General features: G+C 43.7%; 1 protein-coding gene across 1 annotated transcript in view; it reads left to right on the top strand.

Annotated features, from left to right (window-relative positions):
- ell2 (elongation factor for RNA polymerase II 2) overlaps nucleotides 1-13700 on the top strand; it is a 56597-nt gene extending 42897 nt beyond the window's left edge. Inside the window, exons 9-12 of the mRNA XM_080528711.1 lie at nucleotides 4493-4559; nucleotides 10205-10376; nucleotides 11465-11509; nucleotides 13542-13700. Of these exons, the coding sequence (XP_080384837.1) occupies nucleotides 4493-4559; nucleotides 10205-10376; nucleotides 11465-11509; nucleotides 13542-13658 (401 nt within the window). The 3' untranslated portion in view covers nucleotides 13659-13700. The remainder of the gene's footprint in view (nucleotides 1-4492; nucleotides 4560-10204; nucleotides 10377-11464; nucleotides 11510-13541) is intronic.
- The last annotated feature ends 5814 nt before the right edge of the window (nucleotides 13701-19514 follow it).

Here is a 19514-nt window from a genome sequence, read left to right as displayed (position 1 = left end):
CATAACAAGTGTGTCTTGCTCTAGAGGAGTAAAACATATAACGCCCTCTGTAAGTCGGAACTAAATATTACCAACTCACTGAATAGAATGAACATAATGTCGACTGTGAACCATAGACATTACACCAAGGACAGCGCAAAGGCTAAGTCAATTTCAAGCAAGATAATGGAGATGATCGCTCTTGATGACACTGACAATAAATTGCAGTAAACACTGTATTATAGGGCTTTTCCAAATATGTTGTAATAAAGAAATTACTTTAAAACTACTTAAAATGTGCAGTGTTTGCATGTATTTTTCAGTATGTACAAATTAATATTATCATAGAATTGTTTTTATACCGAATATCGATATCGGTAAATATCGGTCATCGGCCATAACAGCAATATTAATATCGGATATCGATATCGGCCACAATTTTCACATCGGTGCATCCCTAATTATTATTATTACAAGTAGTTGAAGTTGGAAGATTACACCTTGGCCAAATACATTTAAACTCAGTTTTTTCACAATTCCTGATATTTAATCATAGTAAACATTCCCTGTCTTAGGTCAGATAGGATCGCTACTTTATTTTACGAATGTGAAATGTCAGAATAATAGTAGAGAGAATAATTTCTTTCAGCTTTTATTTCTTTCATCACATTCTCAGTGGGTCAGAAGTTTACATACACTTAGTTAGTAGCAGCATTGTTAAATTGTTTAACTTTGGTCAAACGTTTTGGAAAGCCTTCCACAAGCTTCCCACAATAAGTTGTTGGAATTTTGGCCCATTCCTCCTGACATATCCACATGATTTTCCTTCCTCATGGCGCCATCTATTTTATGAAGTGCACCAGTCCCTTCTGCAGCAATGCACCCCCACAACATGAGGCTGCCACCTCGTGCTTCCCGTTTGGTGTTCGGCTTGCAAGCCTCTCCCTTTGTCCTCCAAACAGTTACATTTTTGGTTCATCAGACCAGAGGACATTTTTCCAAAAAGTAACATCTTTGTCCGCATGTGCAGTTGCAAACTGTTGTCTGGCTTTTTGTATGGTGGTTCTTCCTTACAGTGGCTTCTTCCTTGCTGAGGTTATGTCATATAGGACTTGTTTTACTGTGGATATACCGTATTTTCCGGACTATAAGTCGCACCCGAGTATAAGTCGCAGCAGGCCAAAAATGGGTCATGAAGAGGAAAAAAACACATATAAGTCGCACTGGACTATAAGTCGCATGGTTCAAGGGAACGGGCTTGGCGGAATCAGCGGGGAAAGAAGACCCTGTTGAGCTTGACTCTAGTCTGGCACTGTGAAGAGACATGAGAGGATTTGTAAGCCCAGGAAGGACATAATTCACGTTAAAACTTCTTCTGAAAGGTTAGAAATACTTAAATTATCGAGTGTAAAGCCAGGGCTAGCTAGCGCGTTGCTAACGAAGGTTAGCAAAATGGCGTCGCGGGAGCAAGCAAACAGGATGGAACAGCCTCTGAAAGGTAATAAATGACTTTAATATCGTGTATAACGTTCATAATAGCGTGTATAACGTTCATAATATAGTGCTTAATGTCCACATTGTCGAGTGTAACGACTATTTATCGTGTATAAGGCCATGACAAAGATAGCTTGGTGAAAAACGGAAGTAGTTAGGATGAAGGGCGGCCTACAAACAATGCAACATTGAACAGCCTCTGAAAGGTAATAAATGACTTTAATATCGTGTATAACGTTCATAATATCGTGTATAAGGTCCATAATATCATGTTTAATGTCCACATTGTCGTGTTTAATGTCCACATTGTCGAGTATAATGGCTATTCTATCGCGTATGTGGCGCTAGCGGAAGTAGTTTTATGAAAAAAACCGCGACTTATAGTCCGGAAAATACGGTAGATACTTTTGTACCGGTTTCCTCTTGCATCTTCACAAGGTTCTTTGCTGTTCAGGGCTCGACAGTAACGCTGTTTTACTTGCCCGGAGTAAGTAAAACATTCGCAGGGTTTGTTGGCGCGAGCACGACGACGCTGCTAGATCCCGGATATTTTTACCTCTGTGCAGGAAGAACAACAGACGGCGCAGGCGCCAGACTAGACTAGATGATCGTGAGTGAAGATATTATCAAAGTGTACGGGTGATCGACAGGCGCGTATGCTTTGATAATATCTTCACTCACGATCAAATGTGATCCCATCAGTTCCAGTGATCGCTTAGCGCTTTTATTTTGAAATCACGAAAACACAAGTCATGTCTAAATGTGCCTCTTGTTGTCGTTCAGAGAACAGAACATTCGGCCGAACACTGAATGTGGGCTATTTTCGGCCAAATCATTTCAGTGTGAAATGCTTAGTGTGCATGCTTATGTCGCTAACCCGATTCCTGAAAGCCTCAAAGTCTGCTGCACCTTGCATTCACCAGTGTTGTTTGTGGCATGTGTGCCACTGTCTCAGAATTTCTTTCAGACTTTGGAATCCAGCTCATGTTTTACTGTATAGGTGTCTGTGTATTTTGTGCCATCATGGGTCTGAATTTCACTGATAGTGATGCATCCATGTGTTGCCTTGCCTTTATTATCTTTTTTCTCATGTCTGAAATAGGGATGGGACAGAATAATCGTCCATTTTTACTAATAGGACCGAAAACAAATATCCTATTCAAATAAACGCAAATTAGCGGACAGAACTACTGTCGGTTCTGTAGCACTTTGTTGCTGTTTTTGCATTAATCGTGCACAGAAAAACAATATACAATACACAAGCATAATATTAATATAGTTCCGTTTATTATGACTTATTATTACTGTTGAGTGTGGAACGGGACGAGAGTCTGACGTCCTTCAACTGCACGTTAGTTAGTTTACAGTTGGCTACTAGGCTACTTCTCTTTAGCCTAGCCTTGTGAGGGCTACGTTGCTACTGTTGGAATACGCATGTTGTTGTTTTGTTGGTCTCTGTAAAAATGGCAGTGTTTCTCCTAGCTCTATGGTAGATTCCATGTATCTACAAATGCACGCACTGCTCTAATGCTGGTAGTGGTGGTCTAGTGCATAGTGAGTTGGACTGCTCGGAAGGTTGTGAGTTCTAATCCCGCCTGAAACACCACCACTAGTGTGTCCTTGAGTAAGGCACTTAACCCTCAGTTACTCCAGGGGGAATGTCCCTGTAATTTAACTTTAATTATTAAAATTAAAATGGATTAAAAGCGACTGCTAAATGTCAAATCCAAATTCAATTCAATGCGTGCGCACGGTATTAGCGGCATGCCTTTTTTCTGTTCTGCATTATTGTTACCGTATTTTCCGGACTAGCCTATAAGTCGCGCTTTTTTTCATAGTTTTACATTGCCGTCTACAGACCCCAGAGGGCACTCTGGGCTTGTCACAACTATATGCTGCTCCTGTACCACTGAAGAATTAACTGAAACATTAACGGGAGCTTGGTGAACTTGTTTACTGGTAACTTACTTGTTGGACTAGCTGGTTTGTTATGTTAATTTAGCCTATTCAGCCTCCCAGGTATGTTCTTTATGCTATTGTGTAGCTGAATAACTGTTAATGTGGCTTGTTATGTTAATTTAGCCTATTCAGCCTGTTGTTCTGTGTGCTATTGTGTAGTGAATAACTTGCTTTTCCAGATTAAATGTCTGTTCTTGGTCTTGGATTTTGTGAAATACATTTCTAAATAAATGCGACTTATAGTCCAGTGCGATTTATATGTGTTTTTTTCTTCATGACGCATTTCTTAGTGTTATTTATAGTGGTGCGATTTATACTCCGGTGCGACTTATAGTCCGGAAAATACGGTATGTTAGCCTAATTTAAGAATTCAGAAGGAGAAATTCATGAGGATTAATACCAGAATAAATTTAATTTTTTACTAAAGGTGATATGAAGAAATGTAGTTATGCACATCCCTAGTCTGAAATGATGGGACATTGAACCACTCTACTTCATCCTGCAATCCCGTTTACCCGTTTTCTTTTGAATTCAACTTTGCCCCTGGAAAGACGAGCAGAAAGGGGCGGCTGTGGTGCAGGAGGTAGAGCCGGCGTCTAATGATCGCAAGGTTGGAGGATCGGCGGTTCGAGCCCCGGCTGGCCACAGGTCGAAGTGTCCTTGGGCAAGACACTGAACCCCAAATTGCTCCCAATGAGCGGGCCGGCGCCTTGCATGGTAGCTTGCGGCCACTGGTGTGTGAATGTGTGAATGAGAAGCCGTTGTAAAGCGCTTAGGAATAAGGCGCTATATAAATCAGTCTATTTACCATTTACGAGCAACCTACGTAGTCCACATGCCCTATACAGTCATTTAAAGGTCATCTTTACTCTGTCAGCCCTCTTTGGCCCCTGACAACAGCTGTGTGAGGAGTCTGAACCTACAGGACAATCTCACTCTCTCTCTTCTGTCCCCCCAGATGCTAAAGAGAGACCAGTAATCTCACATGTCTGTCTTCTGTCCCCCCCAGATGCTAAAGAGAGACCAGTAATCTCACATGTCTCTCTTCTGTTCCCCCCAGATGCTAAAGAGAGACCCGTCCCCTCCACGGACCTCTCCTCCACCACTGTGATGCCAGACTACGTAGCGTGAGTAGCTCCTTTCCCTTCTGGATGAAAGGGTGATGTGTCCTCCTCTCATTTCTCTTGTCCTCTGCACTGTCCCTTGTTGTCTGTAGATAAAAGGGAGAGTTTCTGAAAGCTTTGTAGCACTAAAATCATTCAAGCCCATCGGAGGTGATGGAAGCACGATGGTCTTGGTGCTTTGATGCGTTCAGGAAACGTACCCCCAGATACGTACGGTATCTTCACATAGGACTGTTAGGCCCAACCCCAATACACCCCTTGCCGCTACCACTTAGCCCTACCCCTCCCTCGTGTAGGGGAAGGGTGTCTGATTCATGTTGGGATAGAGTGGTAGGGCTTCATGGCCCAAGTTTTTTCACAGGCACACTCAAAAACGAGTGTTATGAGAAATCTCCCAGAATGCCTTGTGAATCATCGTCAACCAATAAAAGAAATCCACAAATGTAATTATTTTCTTTGATAAATAAGGATTTAAAAATTATGATAACTATGGTGTTATCTTAGTTTAATGTTGTTTCAATGTACTATAGACCTTTTCTTCTTTCCTCTAGTATTCTGATGTCTCTGGCTAGCTAGCTAACATTAGTTGTTGCACTGCTACTGCTCCTCTAATATCAGTGGCAGGTTGCTAGCCTACAGAGCACTGCTATTCTCTCATGAAGTGGCCTTGTAATGATGCATTGTTCTTTTATATTGGATGATTTTTAAAATTGATTAATAGCATGCGATGTATACAGAGGCTCCGCGGCTCCCAAATTCATTCAAAGTGGTCTTAAAAATATTACCCAAAGGTCTTAAAAAACTGTCAGACTGAGACAGAGAGGACTATTTCTTCTTATGCTACGTTTGTGTTGTGCAATGGTTAGTTTAGCTTAAGGCTGCATTCATAAATTCACTCTGGAAATCTGATCATGGAATGCCTCTTGTCCAATCAAATGACTTGGTCCCTTTATGACGTTGAGCCCAGCGCTCTGAGAGAGAATTTACGAACGCAGCCTAAGTCGCGCACAGAGCGGTAACACCTCGTAGAGCGGTAACAACTCACACAGAGCGGTAACAACTCTCACAGAGCGGTAACAACTCGCAGAGCACTAACAACTCGTAGAGTGGCAACAACTCGCAGAGCGGTAACAACTCGCAGAGCGGTAACAACTCGCAGAGCGGTAACAACTCGCAGAGCGGTAACAACTCGCAGAGCGGCAACAACTCGCAGAGCGGCAACAACTCGCAGAGCGGCAACAACTAGCAGAGCGGCAACAACTCGCAGAGCGGCAACAACTCGCAGAGCGGCAACAACTCACAGAGCGGCAACAACTCACAGAGCGGTAACAACTCGCAGGACAACTTGCAGTCGAATTTTTCCACGGTAGCCAACAGCCGCACAAACAGCGTAATGGGAAAGTGGCAGTTGGAAAATGGCTGAACAGCAGCAGCCTTTCTCTGTGGCTGAAGTCTGTCAATGGGAATCCGCACGAAGCACGGTGTGTCTTTAGTAAAAAGGTTTTCAAACTAGGAACTGTGGGAATTAAGGCGGTCGAAAACAAACACTGCGTTGCCACCAAAAGCCGACGACAGATGCCCGGGATTTCCCAGTTCTGTGCAGTTGTCTCTGCCCCATGGCCACAGGCAACAGCTGATCTCCGAACAACGTTTGGGTCTACATCCACACTCAAAGCAGCGGTGCTGTGGACACTGAACACTGTGGTGAAGCATCAGTCCTATACTGGTAATGATGGAATTGGAGAAGTCTTTTCAGGCGATGTTCCCTGACTCACAAATCGCCAAAACATTTACATGGGGAAAGGACAAGACAAGCTGATCTCCAAAGTGAACGAGGGCACGTTTGTTTTGATGTTTGACGAAAGCCTCAACCACGTTACAAAAAGTAAGCAGCGGATGTGCATGTGAGATCACGTTCAATCAAGGTACCTGGGATCGCAGTTCATGGGGCATTCATCTCAGGATTTATTACAACATTTCATAGTACCGGTAAGTAATACTTAGATTTATTGAATTATTGTTAATGTTAGATATGTATTTGTTATGTTGAAATGTTGACTAATTGTTACATTTACATACATTTTCAGATTAGCTGATTATGGCAATGTCATGATGCAGGCTATTCAGTAATAGTACCCTAGGAAAAGCTAACAAAGATTCCATTAGCATTCAGTATCTATCTTTTGTTGCCTCATTTAAGTCAGAAGAGTAGACTTGGCTTCCTGAAATGTTAGTGTAATTCAATATCATAACATAAGCCATCATTGTATTACTCCATTATGATGATGCTGTGTAATAAGTTAATATTTTTCCCCACTATAGAGAGAGTCACAGAGATGTTTGAGGAATGTGTAGACAGTAGGGCTGCACGATTTGGGGGAAAAAATCGAATTGCGATTATTTGGACAGATATCGCGATTGCGATTAATTTGCGATTATTATTTTTTTAAATAGCAAAAAAAAAAAAAGGAAGTTTTTGTAAAGTGTGGCCATATCTCCGGCTAGGAAGGTCGTATCAACGTGCAGTTTGTTTGTACGTCTTCAGGGGACTTAGAGGCTCCCTCCTCTAGCACCCCCACAGCCCGAGCTACGAGTGAAAGAACTAAACTTACATTGGGTTGCTTTAAAGTTGGGTTGCTTTAAAATCAAGCTTCAGATTAAAACATGTGATGGAGCATTACTAACCTGACTCAGGTGGTTTGTTTCACACAACCATCTAGGAAAGCTTAATTGGAAGCTGTTTGGAAAAGGGCAGGTACTTTCAAAAAATACTTGGCAGGTGATTGGATGAATCTATCTATCACCTATTTTTATTGTTGACGTTCATTGTTGACGTTCATTGACGTTGACGTTCATTGACGTTGAATCCGACGCGCTGTATGACGTATCCCATACGGGTAGTGGTGGTCTAGTGAGTTGGACTTGTGATCGGAAGGTTGTGAGTTCAAATCCCGCCTGAAACCACACCACTACTAGTGTGCCCTTGAGTAAGGCACTTAGCCCTCAGTTACTCCAGGGGGAATGTCCCTGTAATTCGTAATTGTAAATCGCTTTGGATTAAAAGCGTCTGCTAAATAGCAAAAAAAAAAAAAAAAAAACGCAGGCAAATCGCAGGCTTTGCGATTAGCTAATCGCATCATTTCAAATCGCGATTTCGATTTAAAATCGATTAATCGTGCAGCCCTAGTAGACAGCATGCTTTACAGGGTTCAACATTAACGGTTGCCCGATTGCCCAGGGCAAGTAAAACATCCGCCGGGTTTGTTTGCGCGACAGCGACGATGCTGCTGGATCCTGGATCTGTGTATGGGTTTGCGTGCAGGAAGAACAACGGATGGCGCAGGCGCCAGACCAGACTAGATCATCTCAGGAGTGTATGGAGCAGCTGAAGCTGAGGAGCCTGGTGTCTCCATGGATGGACCCAACGTAAACTGGAAGTTCATGCCATGAGTTGTGAGAGTTGTGTTCAGTAGCACCACGGTTGTCACCATCTGATGTGATGGACGCTGCAAATGTTTTCGTTGTTGATTTTGTTCACTAATTGTTTATTGAATAAATATGTTCAGATTTATCTAGTGGTGTAATCCGCTCATTTCATTCTTTTAAGAAATATTGCTGTGGTTGTCCCACATTGCTAGTTCTGCTATCAGCAGCTGTCGGGCGTTCGGTCTCTCCACCTATATGTACATGTATGTATAGTAGGGGTGCAACGGTTCAGTTGGCCCACTGTTCGGTATGAACCTCGGTTTTTGGGTCACAGGTTGGGTTTCGGTACGTGTTTTAATTTTATTTTATGTAATGCTACCGTTTTTTTACAAACTGTTATTTTACTTTATTTTGCTTATACTTATGGAACTTTAATATTTAGACACATTCCAGAATATGACTGGTATATTGTATGATATAAGTATATATAAACAAAAGACACTTTGAAATGTAAAAAAAACAAAATCTAATGTGACTTTTATCTGAAACTACAGATAAGCTTTCAAATGATGTGTCATGCATTGAAATCCGAAAAAAGATGACGAAGTTAGAGTCATTTGAATGTTGTTAGACCTCAGGGTTAAACTGGCTGTCATGAAACCGGAAACAAACGCTGCTAACAGCTAGCGGCTAACAAAGCACATCGCTACAAAGGTCTAATTTCGTTGTATGGTACCTGTACTGTATTATGTACAGTATGGTACCTGTACTGTATTAATGACAATAAAGACCATTCATTCATCATTTATAAACTGTATTTTAATAACATCACAACATGCTGATAGAACATCAACATGCTAAAAACACATAACTACACATAATTAGATGATCATACAGTCCTTGCTTTTGAACATGTCTTAAAATGAAAGTATGTTTACAAGTCACCGTTAGCTTCCAGAAAACAATAACAATGAATCCATTCCACAAAGTTAAGTATACATATAGCCGTTTCACTCGAGTGGTTTATGGCTTCATCAGCTGCCGTCACAAAAAACGTGCCTCTTAGGCTTGACGACTCGTATATAATAGGAGGGGAAGAAATGAAAGTCTCATCTGTAGAGATAAAAATGCACTTGTATGCGCATAAAATGCACAGCGCATTTTATGCGCATATACGACACGCGTGAAGCATTTCTGCAACACGTGTTTCTGTTCACTGTTTTCATTCCCTCGTCGCTGTATTCAATACCAAAACCAGAATGAATGACCCAACAACGCAGATTTGTAGCAATCCAGGGCTTCCTCAAACTGTTGCCATGTTCTCAACTCCGCTCGCCATGAACAAACATTTGAACAAGAAGCAACTGCTCTCCAGACCAACTCCACCTCCGACTTTGAATGAAAACCGCCACGGTTCACTAGTGTATTGAACCGTGGAAGGCGAACCGAACCGTTCAATATAAAACCGAGAACCGTTGCACCCCTAATGTACAGTATGTATATTTTCGGTCTTAAATTCCATTCCAAGTGACATTAAAAAGGTCTTACATTTAACTTGCTGAAGCTTGCAGATACGCTGTGTATAAGTTGTGAATGAATCGCGAGCGTCCATGCTTTTCTATGACACTACTGATGACGTGTCAGGGTCTTGAAAGGTTGTCCCATTTCATAGGGGAAGATTTCAACCACTATACCATGTAACTCTGTTCCAAGATGGGCAAATCAAAAAGCGAGGGAAAAAAAGGGGTTGGGGTAAAAATAAGAATTGGGATTGGGCCTTTTAAAAGTCCCTGAATGTCCTCATGGTGCACATGTCCTTCGGTGGTCAGCTGTGATGGGAATGTTTTCCAACTATGTCGGTCTCTGTTGACTCAGTATCATACTCTTAACACTAGATCAGCCATGAGGGCTCATTTGACCCCTGTGAGTAAAACATCTTTGCACTCGATAACATTTCAGGACCCTCCTTTCATGACTTTTCCTAGATATGTGCGTTCTACCACCCATTATCCTTACATTTTCAAAATCACGTCAGGATAAGCTAATATAAAGCTATTTTGCAGTTTTTCTGTGTAGGAAGCAGGTTAATTTACAAGCGGCCAACTAGTGGTCGTTGTGTGTAAATAGCAGATCCCCGTTCTAAAGAGGCCGAGGCGGCACGGCTGTTGTAGAGTTGAACAGCCCTCTGTGAACGTGGTGCGCTCTGTGAACTCTCCCTACAGGAAGTACACGGCCGTGGTGTCCATGGACCAGCGCCAGACCTACAAGGACAACTTCAACGCCGAGTACGACGAGTACCGCGTCCTTCACGCCCGCGTGGAGAGCATCACCCGCCGCTTCACCCAGCTGGACGCACAGTGTCGGAGGCTTCCACCTGGCACCAGAGAATACCAGGTCAGATTACACACACACACACACACACACACACACACACACACACACACACACACTACCAGGTCAGATTACACACAACACACACACTACCAGGTCAGATTACACACACACACACACACACACACTACCGGGTCAGATTACACACCACACACACACACTACCAGGTCAGATTACACACAACATGCACACACACTACCAGGTCAGATTACACACCACACACACTACCGGGTCAGGTTCCAAACACACACACAGCAGCTGGTCAGATGGTGGTAGAGACCGGTGGTAGAGACCAGTGGTAGAGACCAGTGGTAGAGACCGGTGGTAGAGACCAATGGTAGAGACCGGTGGTAGAGACCGGTGGTAGAGACCGGTGGTAGAGACCAATGGTAGAGACCAGTGGTAGAGACCAGTGGTAGAGACCAGTGGTAGAGACCAGTGGTAGAGACCGGTGGTAGAGACCAGTGGTAGAGACCAGTGGTAGAGACCAGTGGTAGAGACCAGTGGTAGAGACCAGTGGTAGAGACCAGTGTACCGCTGGTCAGATGGTGGTAGAGACCAGTGGTAGAGACCAGTGTACAGCTGGTCAGATGGTGGTAGAGACCAGTGGTAGAGACCAGTGTATGTAACATGCATTAACTACAATAACCACCAACCATAAAGACCTCATGGGTCAGGTTTTGAAGAGCACCTAAGGCAGGTCCAACCAAGGTGTCTGTGGCAAGCCATGTCCCACTTCTAACCAAACCAACGTGGAGACTTGTTGATTTACTGAATAATTATTTTATGATTACTGCGGTTGAATCAGAACAGAATCTCATTCAGCTGTTATTTGTATTGTACTGAGTCACACATGGTCACATTGGTGTTTGTAGTGGCAGTTTGGACCAGACAGAGACGTGTATTTACACTGCACTACCTTTAAGAAGTTGGCTCACACCAGTGAATGTTCATGTAGAAAACAGATTAGCGAGCGTTCTCTAACCTTGTTAAAGCACCTCAGGTCAGACGCCCAAACATGGTCGTCACGGGAACAAAAGGGCAGCAGTGCAGCTTTGTTTCAACTTGTGTTTTCTTCCACTTCTCCTCAGGAAGTACATGAAGAAGTGTTGAAAGAGTACAAAAAGATGAGACAAGTAAGTCATGACAAAATAATGCTGAATACTGTGATGTTTAAAGTCTTCTTCTTTTGTTTCTTAAGCGTGTTTTGTCAGAGCTGCTCACGCTGTTGCAGAAAGGTCGGAGCTAGGGCGTTTCATTCATTTCCCCAGAATTGTTTTAATACGTGGACCAGGGTTTCCGTTAACCGGTAATTACCGGTCTTTGTCCGGTAAAATTTGTTGAAGTCCGACAAATTGAAAACTCGTCGGACATAATGTCCGGTGAAAATAATTCCCTCTAAGCACAATTTGAATACAATTCGCTTTAGCGAATTTTGGCTTCGGGCCACCATTTTCAGCTGAGCACCAAACACACACACACTCATACACGCACAACACTGCCCGAGAGAGAAGGACCCGCCCCCTTTAGTTAGCCTGCCCGAGAGAGAAGGACCCGCCCCCTTTAGTTAGCCTGCCCGAGAGAGAAGGACCCGCCCCCTTTAGTTGGCCTATAGGCTAACTAAAGGGGGCGGGTCCTTCTCTCTCGGGCAGTGTTGTGTGTGTGTGTTTGGTGCTCAGCTGAAAATGGTGTCCCGAAGCGGAGCGCCTTAACTTTATCGCACAATAACAAGGATAACAAACGAAACGGACAACATTTACACTATGGAGACAAACTTCAGCGATATGATCTAACAGCCGGTCTTCAGGACGACATACAAAAACAGTTATGTTCTCCTCATTGTCATACTCCCGAGTCCGATTAAGTATGATTTGACAGGCAGCTAAACGAAATGCCTTCCCAACCAGCGAGACCTGGGGGGTATTCCATCAACGTCGCTAAAGGAAAATCCTGGCTTATTTTTGATAACTCTCGCGAGATTTATCGGAATATGCCTGTATATTTTTAGGAACCCTCGCGAGACTTTGTCAGACTAAACCTGGATTTTCTTTTAGCGATGTTGATGGAATACCCCCCTGGTTAACAAACTTCAGTTAACGTAATGTGGAGTCCGTTCATTGATCGATGCTGTCTGTTCAGTTCCCAGTGAGGCGCCCGTTCAGCGCTGGACATAATGGCATAGCGCGCATGCGAATCATGTTATATTATTATATATTATATAGCTCGCATCTAATCGTATCGGATGAGAAATAGACATTACATGGCATATATAGGCCGCTACACAACAGTAATCACCGCGACAAACAGCTATATTAGATTTGGAAAAAAAATATATGATTTGGAAAAAAAAATTTTTTATTATATTTTAATATGATGACCGGAATATATCACGTTTGTCCGGTAAATCGAAATCTTCCCGGACACGATGTCCGGCGGCAATTTTTTCTAACGGAAACCCTGACGTGGACCACAAGCCACAGTCTCACAAAACCCTGTGGAAACATTGATTCAATTATGAACAATACTTGAGCCCAGTTGTACAAAACTTTTAATCAGGATCAGAATGATTCTCTTTTTTCTATCCAGGAACAGGTCTTATCTGGCTGATTTTGAGTCGTATAGGGGAAATCAGCCAGCTTGATCTGATCCCGGATATCAAAAAAGAATCAGGATCATTCTGACCCAGATTAAAAGCATTGAACAACTGACTTTGGAGTCTACCATGTGTCGGCCTGTCAGATCCCTGTGTGTTGAGTCTGGTGGGTGTCTGGTGTGTGTCTGGTGTGTGTCTGGTGTGTATCTGGTGTCTCCCTGCATGTTGAGTCTGATGGGTGTGTATCTGGTGTGTGTCTGGTGTCTCCCTGCGTGTTGAGTCTGATGGGTGTGTGTCTGGTGTGTGTCTGATGGGGTGGCTGTAGCGAAGGAGGTAGCGCTTGCGTCTAATGATCGCAAGATCGGTGGTTCGAACCCCGGCTGGCCACATGTCAAGGTGTCCTTGGGCAAGACACTTAACCCCTAATTGCTCCCAATGAGCGGGCCGGCGCCTTGCATGGTAGCTTGTCCGCCATTGGTGTGTGAATGTGTGGGTGAATGAGAGGCCGTTGTAAAGCGCTTTGGAATAAGGCGCTATATAAGTCAGTCAATTTACCATCTGGTGTCTCCCTGCAGCACAGCCCAAACTACCATGAGGAGAAGCAGCGCTGCGAGTACCTGCACAACAAGCTGGCCCACATCAAGCGCCTCATCGCTAACTTTGACCAGCGCAAGGCCCAGTCCTGGCGCTAGAGCACAGGGGACGACGCCAACAACGCTTCCACCACACCTTGAAGTTCACCGTGTGTCGGGGGAGGTTTGGCCCGGGGGGGGGGGGGGGGGGGGGGGAATCCAACTGGCTCTTATTTATTCAGACCCCCTCTCTGCCTCTTGCCCGCCACTGCCTTCCTCTCTCCACCCTTCCATCTTCCCTTTCTTCCTACCTTTTGTATTCCACAGGCTGTTATTGTCTCTTGGAGTTCTTCTTCCTTTCACTGTCCCCCTCTTTTTTTTTTCTTAATGGTTTGAACCGAAGTTCCCCTCAGATACTACTACAACACTGGGCCTGAGGACGGCTCCATGCACGTGTGTGTGTGGGGGGGGGGGGTTCGGGGAAAACACTTAACTCTTCTAGCCTTTGAAGGACACAAAAAAAAATTATTAAAACATATTTTTGAAAAGCAGAGAAAATATTATACTGACATGTATTTAAGTAAAAACAAAAGGGGGAGATATATTTATTTTGGACTGTTAGGACAGAGAAAGTCCACAGATTTATTGTTTAAAAAGTTTTATCTTTTTTCAAAAGCAATGCAAAAAACCATGGGCCTTATGTGTTTGAATTTCTGAAGCCATTTTGCACGTGAAAGGACATCCATGCGCCTCAGGGTCCCAGAATGGCTTCCTCCCCTCGCCTCGCCACCCTCAGTCCCTCTGGCATCTGGTGGCTGTTCTTCCAACGTGTCCCTCTCACCCTGTCTGTGTTGTCAGCTCAGTGGACGTCAAGGACTGGAGACGAGGAGAGGAAACCACTTTGGACCACAGACGCAACACCAATATATGTGGGGGGGGTGGGTGGGTGGGTGGGTGTAGGGGGCGTTTAGGAATATTGTCCCTACTACCCTAGGCACCTTCAGTATTGATGCCTTAAGGTGTTAGTTTACACTCTAACACAGAGCTACTACAACCACCGGGCTACCTGTGCGAAGTTTGTGTGTGTGTGTGTGTGTGTGTTTGTCTATTTGTGTGTGTGTGTGTGTGTGTGTGTGTGTCTATTTGTGTGTGTGTGTGTGGGGGGGGGGGGAGTAAGAAGAGAGTGTAGGGGTCAGGAGTGGGACCTGGTTAAGAGGTCAGGGTGGGTAGTGGTCTGTGTGGGAGAAAGTGTATGTGTGTGTGTGTGTGTGTGTGTGTGTGTGTGTGTGTGTGTGTGTATGTGTGTGTTATCAGGGGTGTGACAGACGAAAAAGAAAAAAACACCAATGAGGAAAAAAATGAGAAAATGAAAAACAAAAAAAGCTGCTATAGTCTTTGTTTGAATAGCCAGAGCACTCAGGATCAACCTGGCGATAGTTACATGTTCTTAATTGGGGGGAGGGAGGGCCCTTCTTCTAGAGCGACCCAGCTCTGGAGCAGGACAGCTGCCCCGCCTGCTTATTGAAAGGAAAACAGGCTGTATTCTGTTTGACACGAAAAAGCAAAAACATTCACCCACCGGAGGACAAATCCGTATTACAAATGACAAATGTATTATTTTGTGATTGATTCCAGCTTTGTCGGAGCGGGCAGAAATTGCGAATAGCATTTATGTTTTGTTTTTGAATTCAACTCGAGCTGATTTTTAGTTTGACGGATGGATGGATGGATGCGTTGTACGAAAAATGAAAATCTACTTTTGAGTCTTTTATTTCATGATATCCTTATTAAGAGAAGAGCTCATCCAAGCTCAAGGGAAACATTATGTTTACAGATCTGTGTTAGAATGTTTGCCAAAAAATGTAAATACCGTTGTGGTATTTCAGAGAGGAGTGTTCCTGCTCGTATAGTCTTTATCTATGAGACACTAGATACAAATAGTGGATACAGGAGAAAGAAAAAAAAATTGCTCCCTCAATGATAATAACATTTCTTTTTTTTTCTTTTTTTTTGGGGGGGGGGGTATATATATATATTTTTTTTTCCTTTTCTTTTTTTAATTGTTTTTATTCAAAACCTTTTTAGCCCATGTCGGCATGACTACAGCTTTCATCAACTTTCCTTGGGAAGGCGATAAGGAACTGGCTGGGGGAGTTGTGTGCGTCCTGTCCTGTCAGAAGGCCAGTCTCTGCAGTGGACTGAGTCTTATGGACAGGTCACCTGACACTATTCTCTCTCCAGTCACAATGCAAATCGTCTTACAGTGTTCATACTTATCAACGAGATCCCAAGAACCCCTGAAGTGATCAGGGGCCAATCCAGGTTTCACAGGTACCTGTGTAGGTCTCTCCCCTCCAGAGAGACTGGAATGATGTCATCATCTAAAGCTTGTAATCACAGCACCTCCATCTTGTGGGAGTGTGACATGAACTAAAAATGCCTGTTTTGAGATTCCAGGAATATTGTTGACACTGAGCAGCGAGCCTCACAGCTGAGGGTCTACTTACTACAAAGCAGGTTCCGCCCCCAGCCCGGTGGACCCCTGTGTCTCACTCTAAGGCCCGTGATGGTTTCTTGTTTGATTTATTTATTTTTTCCCATGTCCCATAAAACAGTGTTGCAGTCATTTCCCAGAGTGTGTGAGTCACACAGCGAGCATACACAACCCCCAGGCTCTAGTCTGCCTCAGCTCTCCCCACTCATGTTGTTTTAGAGACTGGAGGAGGTGGGGGGTAAATGTAGCCCCTCTCCCTGCCAGTCCCTGTGAAGTGTGAGCCACTTGCTAATCGTTGTCATACGGCCGTCCTCGCCGCGACCCCGCGGGCCACCTGCTGAGCTGAGCAGCCAGGAGAGACGGTCAACACATTCACACAGGGTCTTAAACAACACGGCAGGCCTGCAAGTGACTCATCAGAGTGTTAATTTAAACTGAAGGGAGTTGAGGGAGCCTAGAGCGGAGGAGTTGTGTGTGTGTGTGTGGGGGGGGGGGGGGTGGCGGCGTGGGGGGTTGTTCAGAAGTCTTAATGAGAATTTCTAAGGGTAAATACGAAGAACAAAAAAAAACATAGCAATGTTTTGGCAAGAAAAGACCACTGAACTGTATGGATCACTCTGAACTGTATGGGTTGTGAAAGGAGGGCAATGCTGAACCTGCCCACCTGAAGATGCATTAAATCAGTCCAATAAAAGTGAACTTGGTTCTACATTGAAGATGGTATGTTGACTTTATTTTGATTTGTTTATCTGCATTCATTGGATGCAAGCTTGTACTTTCCCATGTTGAATGATATCTTGATGGTATTATTGGCAATGTCATGTTATGTAAGTTGAATGTATATCCATCAACATCAAATAGATGGATAGATCAGTATTAGATATGGCGCTTTTCCATTGACCAGACCGGTACGGCACGCATTTGTATCTTACCCGTACCGTACTTTCAGAAACGCTTCTCCATTATACACAACAGACCTGGAGCGAGCCGGGACAGTAGGAGGAGTTAAGTGTCATAAGAGCACTTCACTTTAATAAGTGACGCTATACAGCTCAACGGGGGGAAATGCAATAAGAATTATGTCAAAATGCAGCACTATCATGCACAGATCAGCCTTAAAACATGTATCGTTAGATATATATAACGTTAGACAGGGAGCGATGTATTTCTACGGAAAGGCTGTGCTTGACGCTTCCATTGGACTGACACCGGGGCTCATACAATGTCCGCGTTTGTTATAGATACGAGTGCTCCAGTGTCTTGCTGGTAGTCAAATATATTTATTTATACAGCATATGGATGTTACGTGCCTGTTACTTGCCACTTTCAGTTCTAGTAGATCGCGCAACCAGGGAAATGCCGACATGTTAAAGGGAGCAACACGGGAATCTACCGGCATTTGGCTCATGAGTGAACGGCGAAAATGCCTGGACGACACAGCTTGGGATTCCATGGAAATTATAGGGAACTATGTGTGAAAGAGGCTTAAATGTTGAAATAACAGTAATACCATGTTCATTGATAAAATGACATAAGGGATGAAAAGGGGGGGTGGCAGTTTTAAAATGGGATGATGAAGCGTGCTGGACTGAGGAACGGTCTAGCATAGGCACAGCACATCGCCATCCATATTTCTTGTTATGCTTGTAAATAAAAGTTATATGATGCATTGAAATGATATTAAACTAAGATAATGAGATGGTTATCATAATTTTTCAAATCAAAAGTTATTACAGAAAAAGTATTTTTTTTCCGAGAGCGAAATCTGGTATTTAAAAATGGCGGTTAGCGATGAAATCTATGAACATGGGATGTCTATTTCCATTGACCAATCAACGGTCTGCAGCGTCGCACGTCTCACACACAGCCTGGCCAGAAAGTACCGTTAGTTCCTAGTCAGGAAGGGTCGCTAAAACAGCCCGGCTCGGCCCCGCTCGGTTGGCAGTGGAGAAAGGAAAACAAACCGGGCTCACACGGCTCGGTACGGCACGGTAGTGGAAAAGTGCCAATAGTGAGAATTTTCCAAAACTACACAGACAACGTTAAGCACTCCTGAGATCTGGTTAGAAACACCACACCAACATCTCTACAGCAGCAAACTAGGCTCACACTCCCTTGGTGTAGACAAATGCCCTGGAAGGTATTCAATTCCTGCACTTAGTGCTCACATGGAGAAGGTGATCGTTTGAACAGCTGCAAGAAGCGTGGGCCCTACAGGAAATGTGTAATGTTGTAGTCTAGAAAATACATTGTTGAAATGTCATGCGTTTACTGCATGTGCAAGGGACTAAACCCTTAGTATGTTGTCCACGTATTGTGTAAATCTGTCAAGTGACCATCTATTTGTTGATGCACTATATGGACAAGAGTATGTGGACACAATTATCATCTGGGGCTGTTGTCATGGTTTGGGTTGGGCTCCATAGTTCCAGTGAAGGGAAATCTTAATGCTACAGCATACAATGTGATTCTAGATAATTGTACGCTTCCAACTTTGTGGTAACATGATGGATGAATTTGAATGCCGACTGCGAGCCAGTCCTTCTCGCCCAACATCAGTGCCCGACCTCATTAATGCTCTTGTGGCTGAATGGGAGCAAATCCCTGCAACCATATTCTAAAATCCAGTAGAAAGTCTTCCCAGAAGAGTGGAAGCTGTTATAGGACCAACTCCATATATAATGCCCATGGTTTTGGAATGATAAGTTCAACAAGCACATATGGGTGTGATGTTCGGGTGTCCCAATACTTTTGTCCATGTAGTGTATCATCGTATTCTATATGCTGGGTTGGGTAAAAACCCTTTTGAAAATGTATTCAGTAAAATAATACTAAATAATTCTAATAATAATTCTAAATAACAGTAAATAATAATGAATACATGTAGGCCTATTCCAATACCATCTCAATCCTATCTATATGGCATTCAATCTGAGTTTGAGTGAGTATGAATGTATTTCATCCTCCATGTTAAATTGGAGGGGGTAGGGGGGGGGGATTGTGTGATGCTAGGCTACCCGCCACCTCATGATGCATCACCATGACCTGAGATGCCCCCACTTCTGAGTGGACCAGGGCCTCTATCTGGGATTTGGGAATAGCGTGTTTAAAAAGCCATCTGGGGAAAGAAGAAGTGTCCTCATGTTACCTGATGGGTCCTGGCACAGCGCGGGGCTGACGATCAATGGCAGCTGCTCCTCACTGGCCTCGCCGTCAAGTCAGGTTTATTTATACAGCACATTTACCACGACAAAACAGCCGCCCAAAGTGCTTAACAGATAAAACTAATAAAAGAAAACAACAAATAAAAATACATTAAAACAAAAACAAGGTGCAAATACAGAATACAAAATACAAGAGGTGCAGAAAGAAAAGTGCAGAAAAGTGCAGTTGTCGGGAGGCAGGCTCAACTCGTGTCTTAGCTTAATGTTTTAAAAGCCTCGACGCGCTGGGCAGATCTGACGTGGAGGGGGAGGCTATTC

Source organism: Nansenia antarctica (genome assembly GCF_963989245.1).
Source record: "Nansenia antarctica genome assembly, chromosome: 4".
NCBI lineage: Eukaryota > Metazoa > Chordata > Actinopteri > Argentiniformes > Microstomatidae > Nansenia > Nansenia antarctica.
This window is presented reverse-complemented; position numbering and strand designations above follow the sequence as displayed.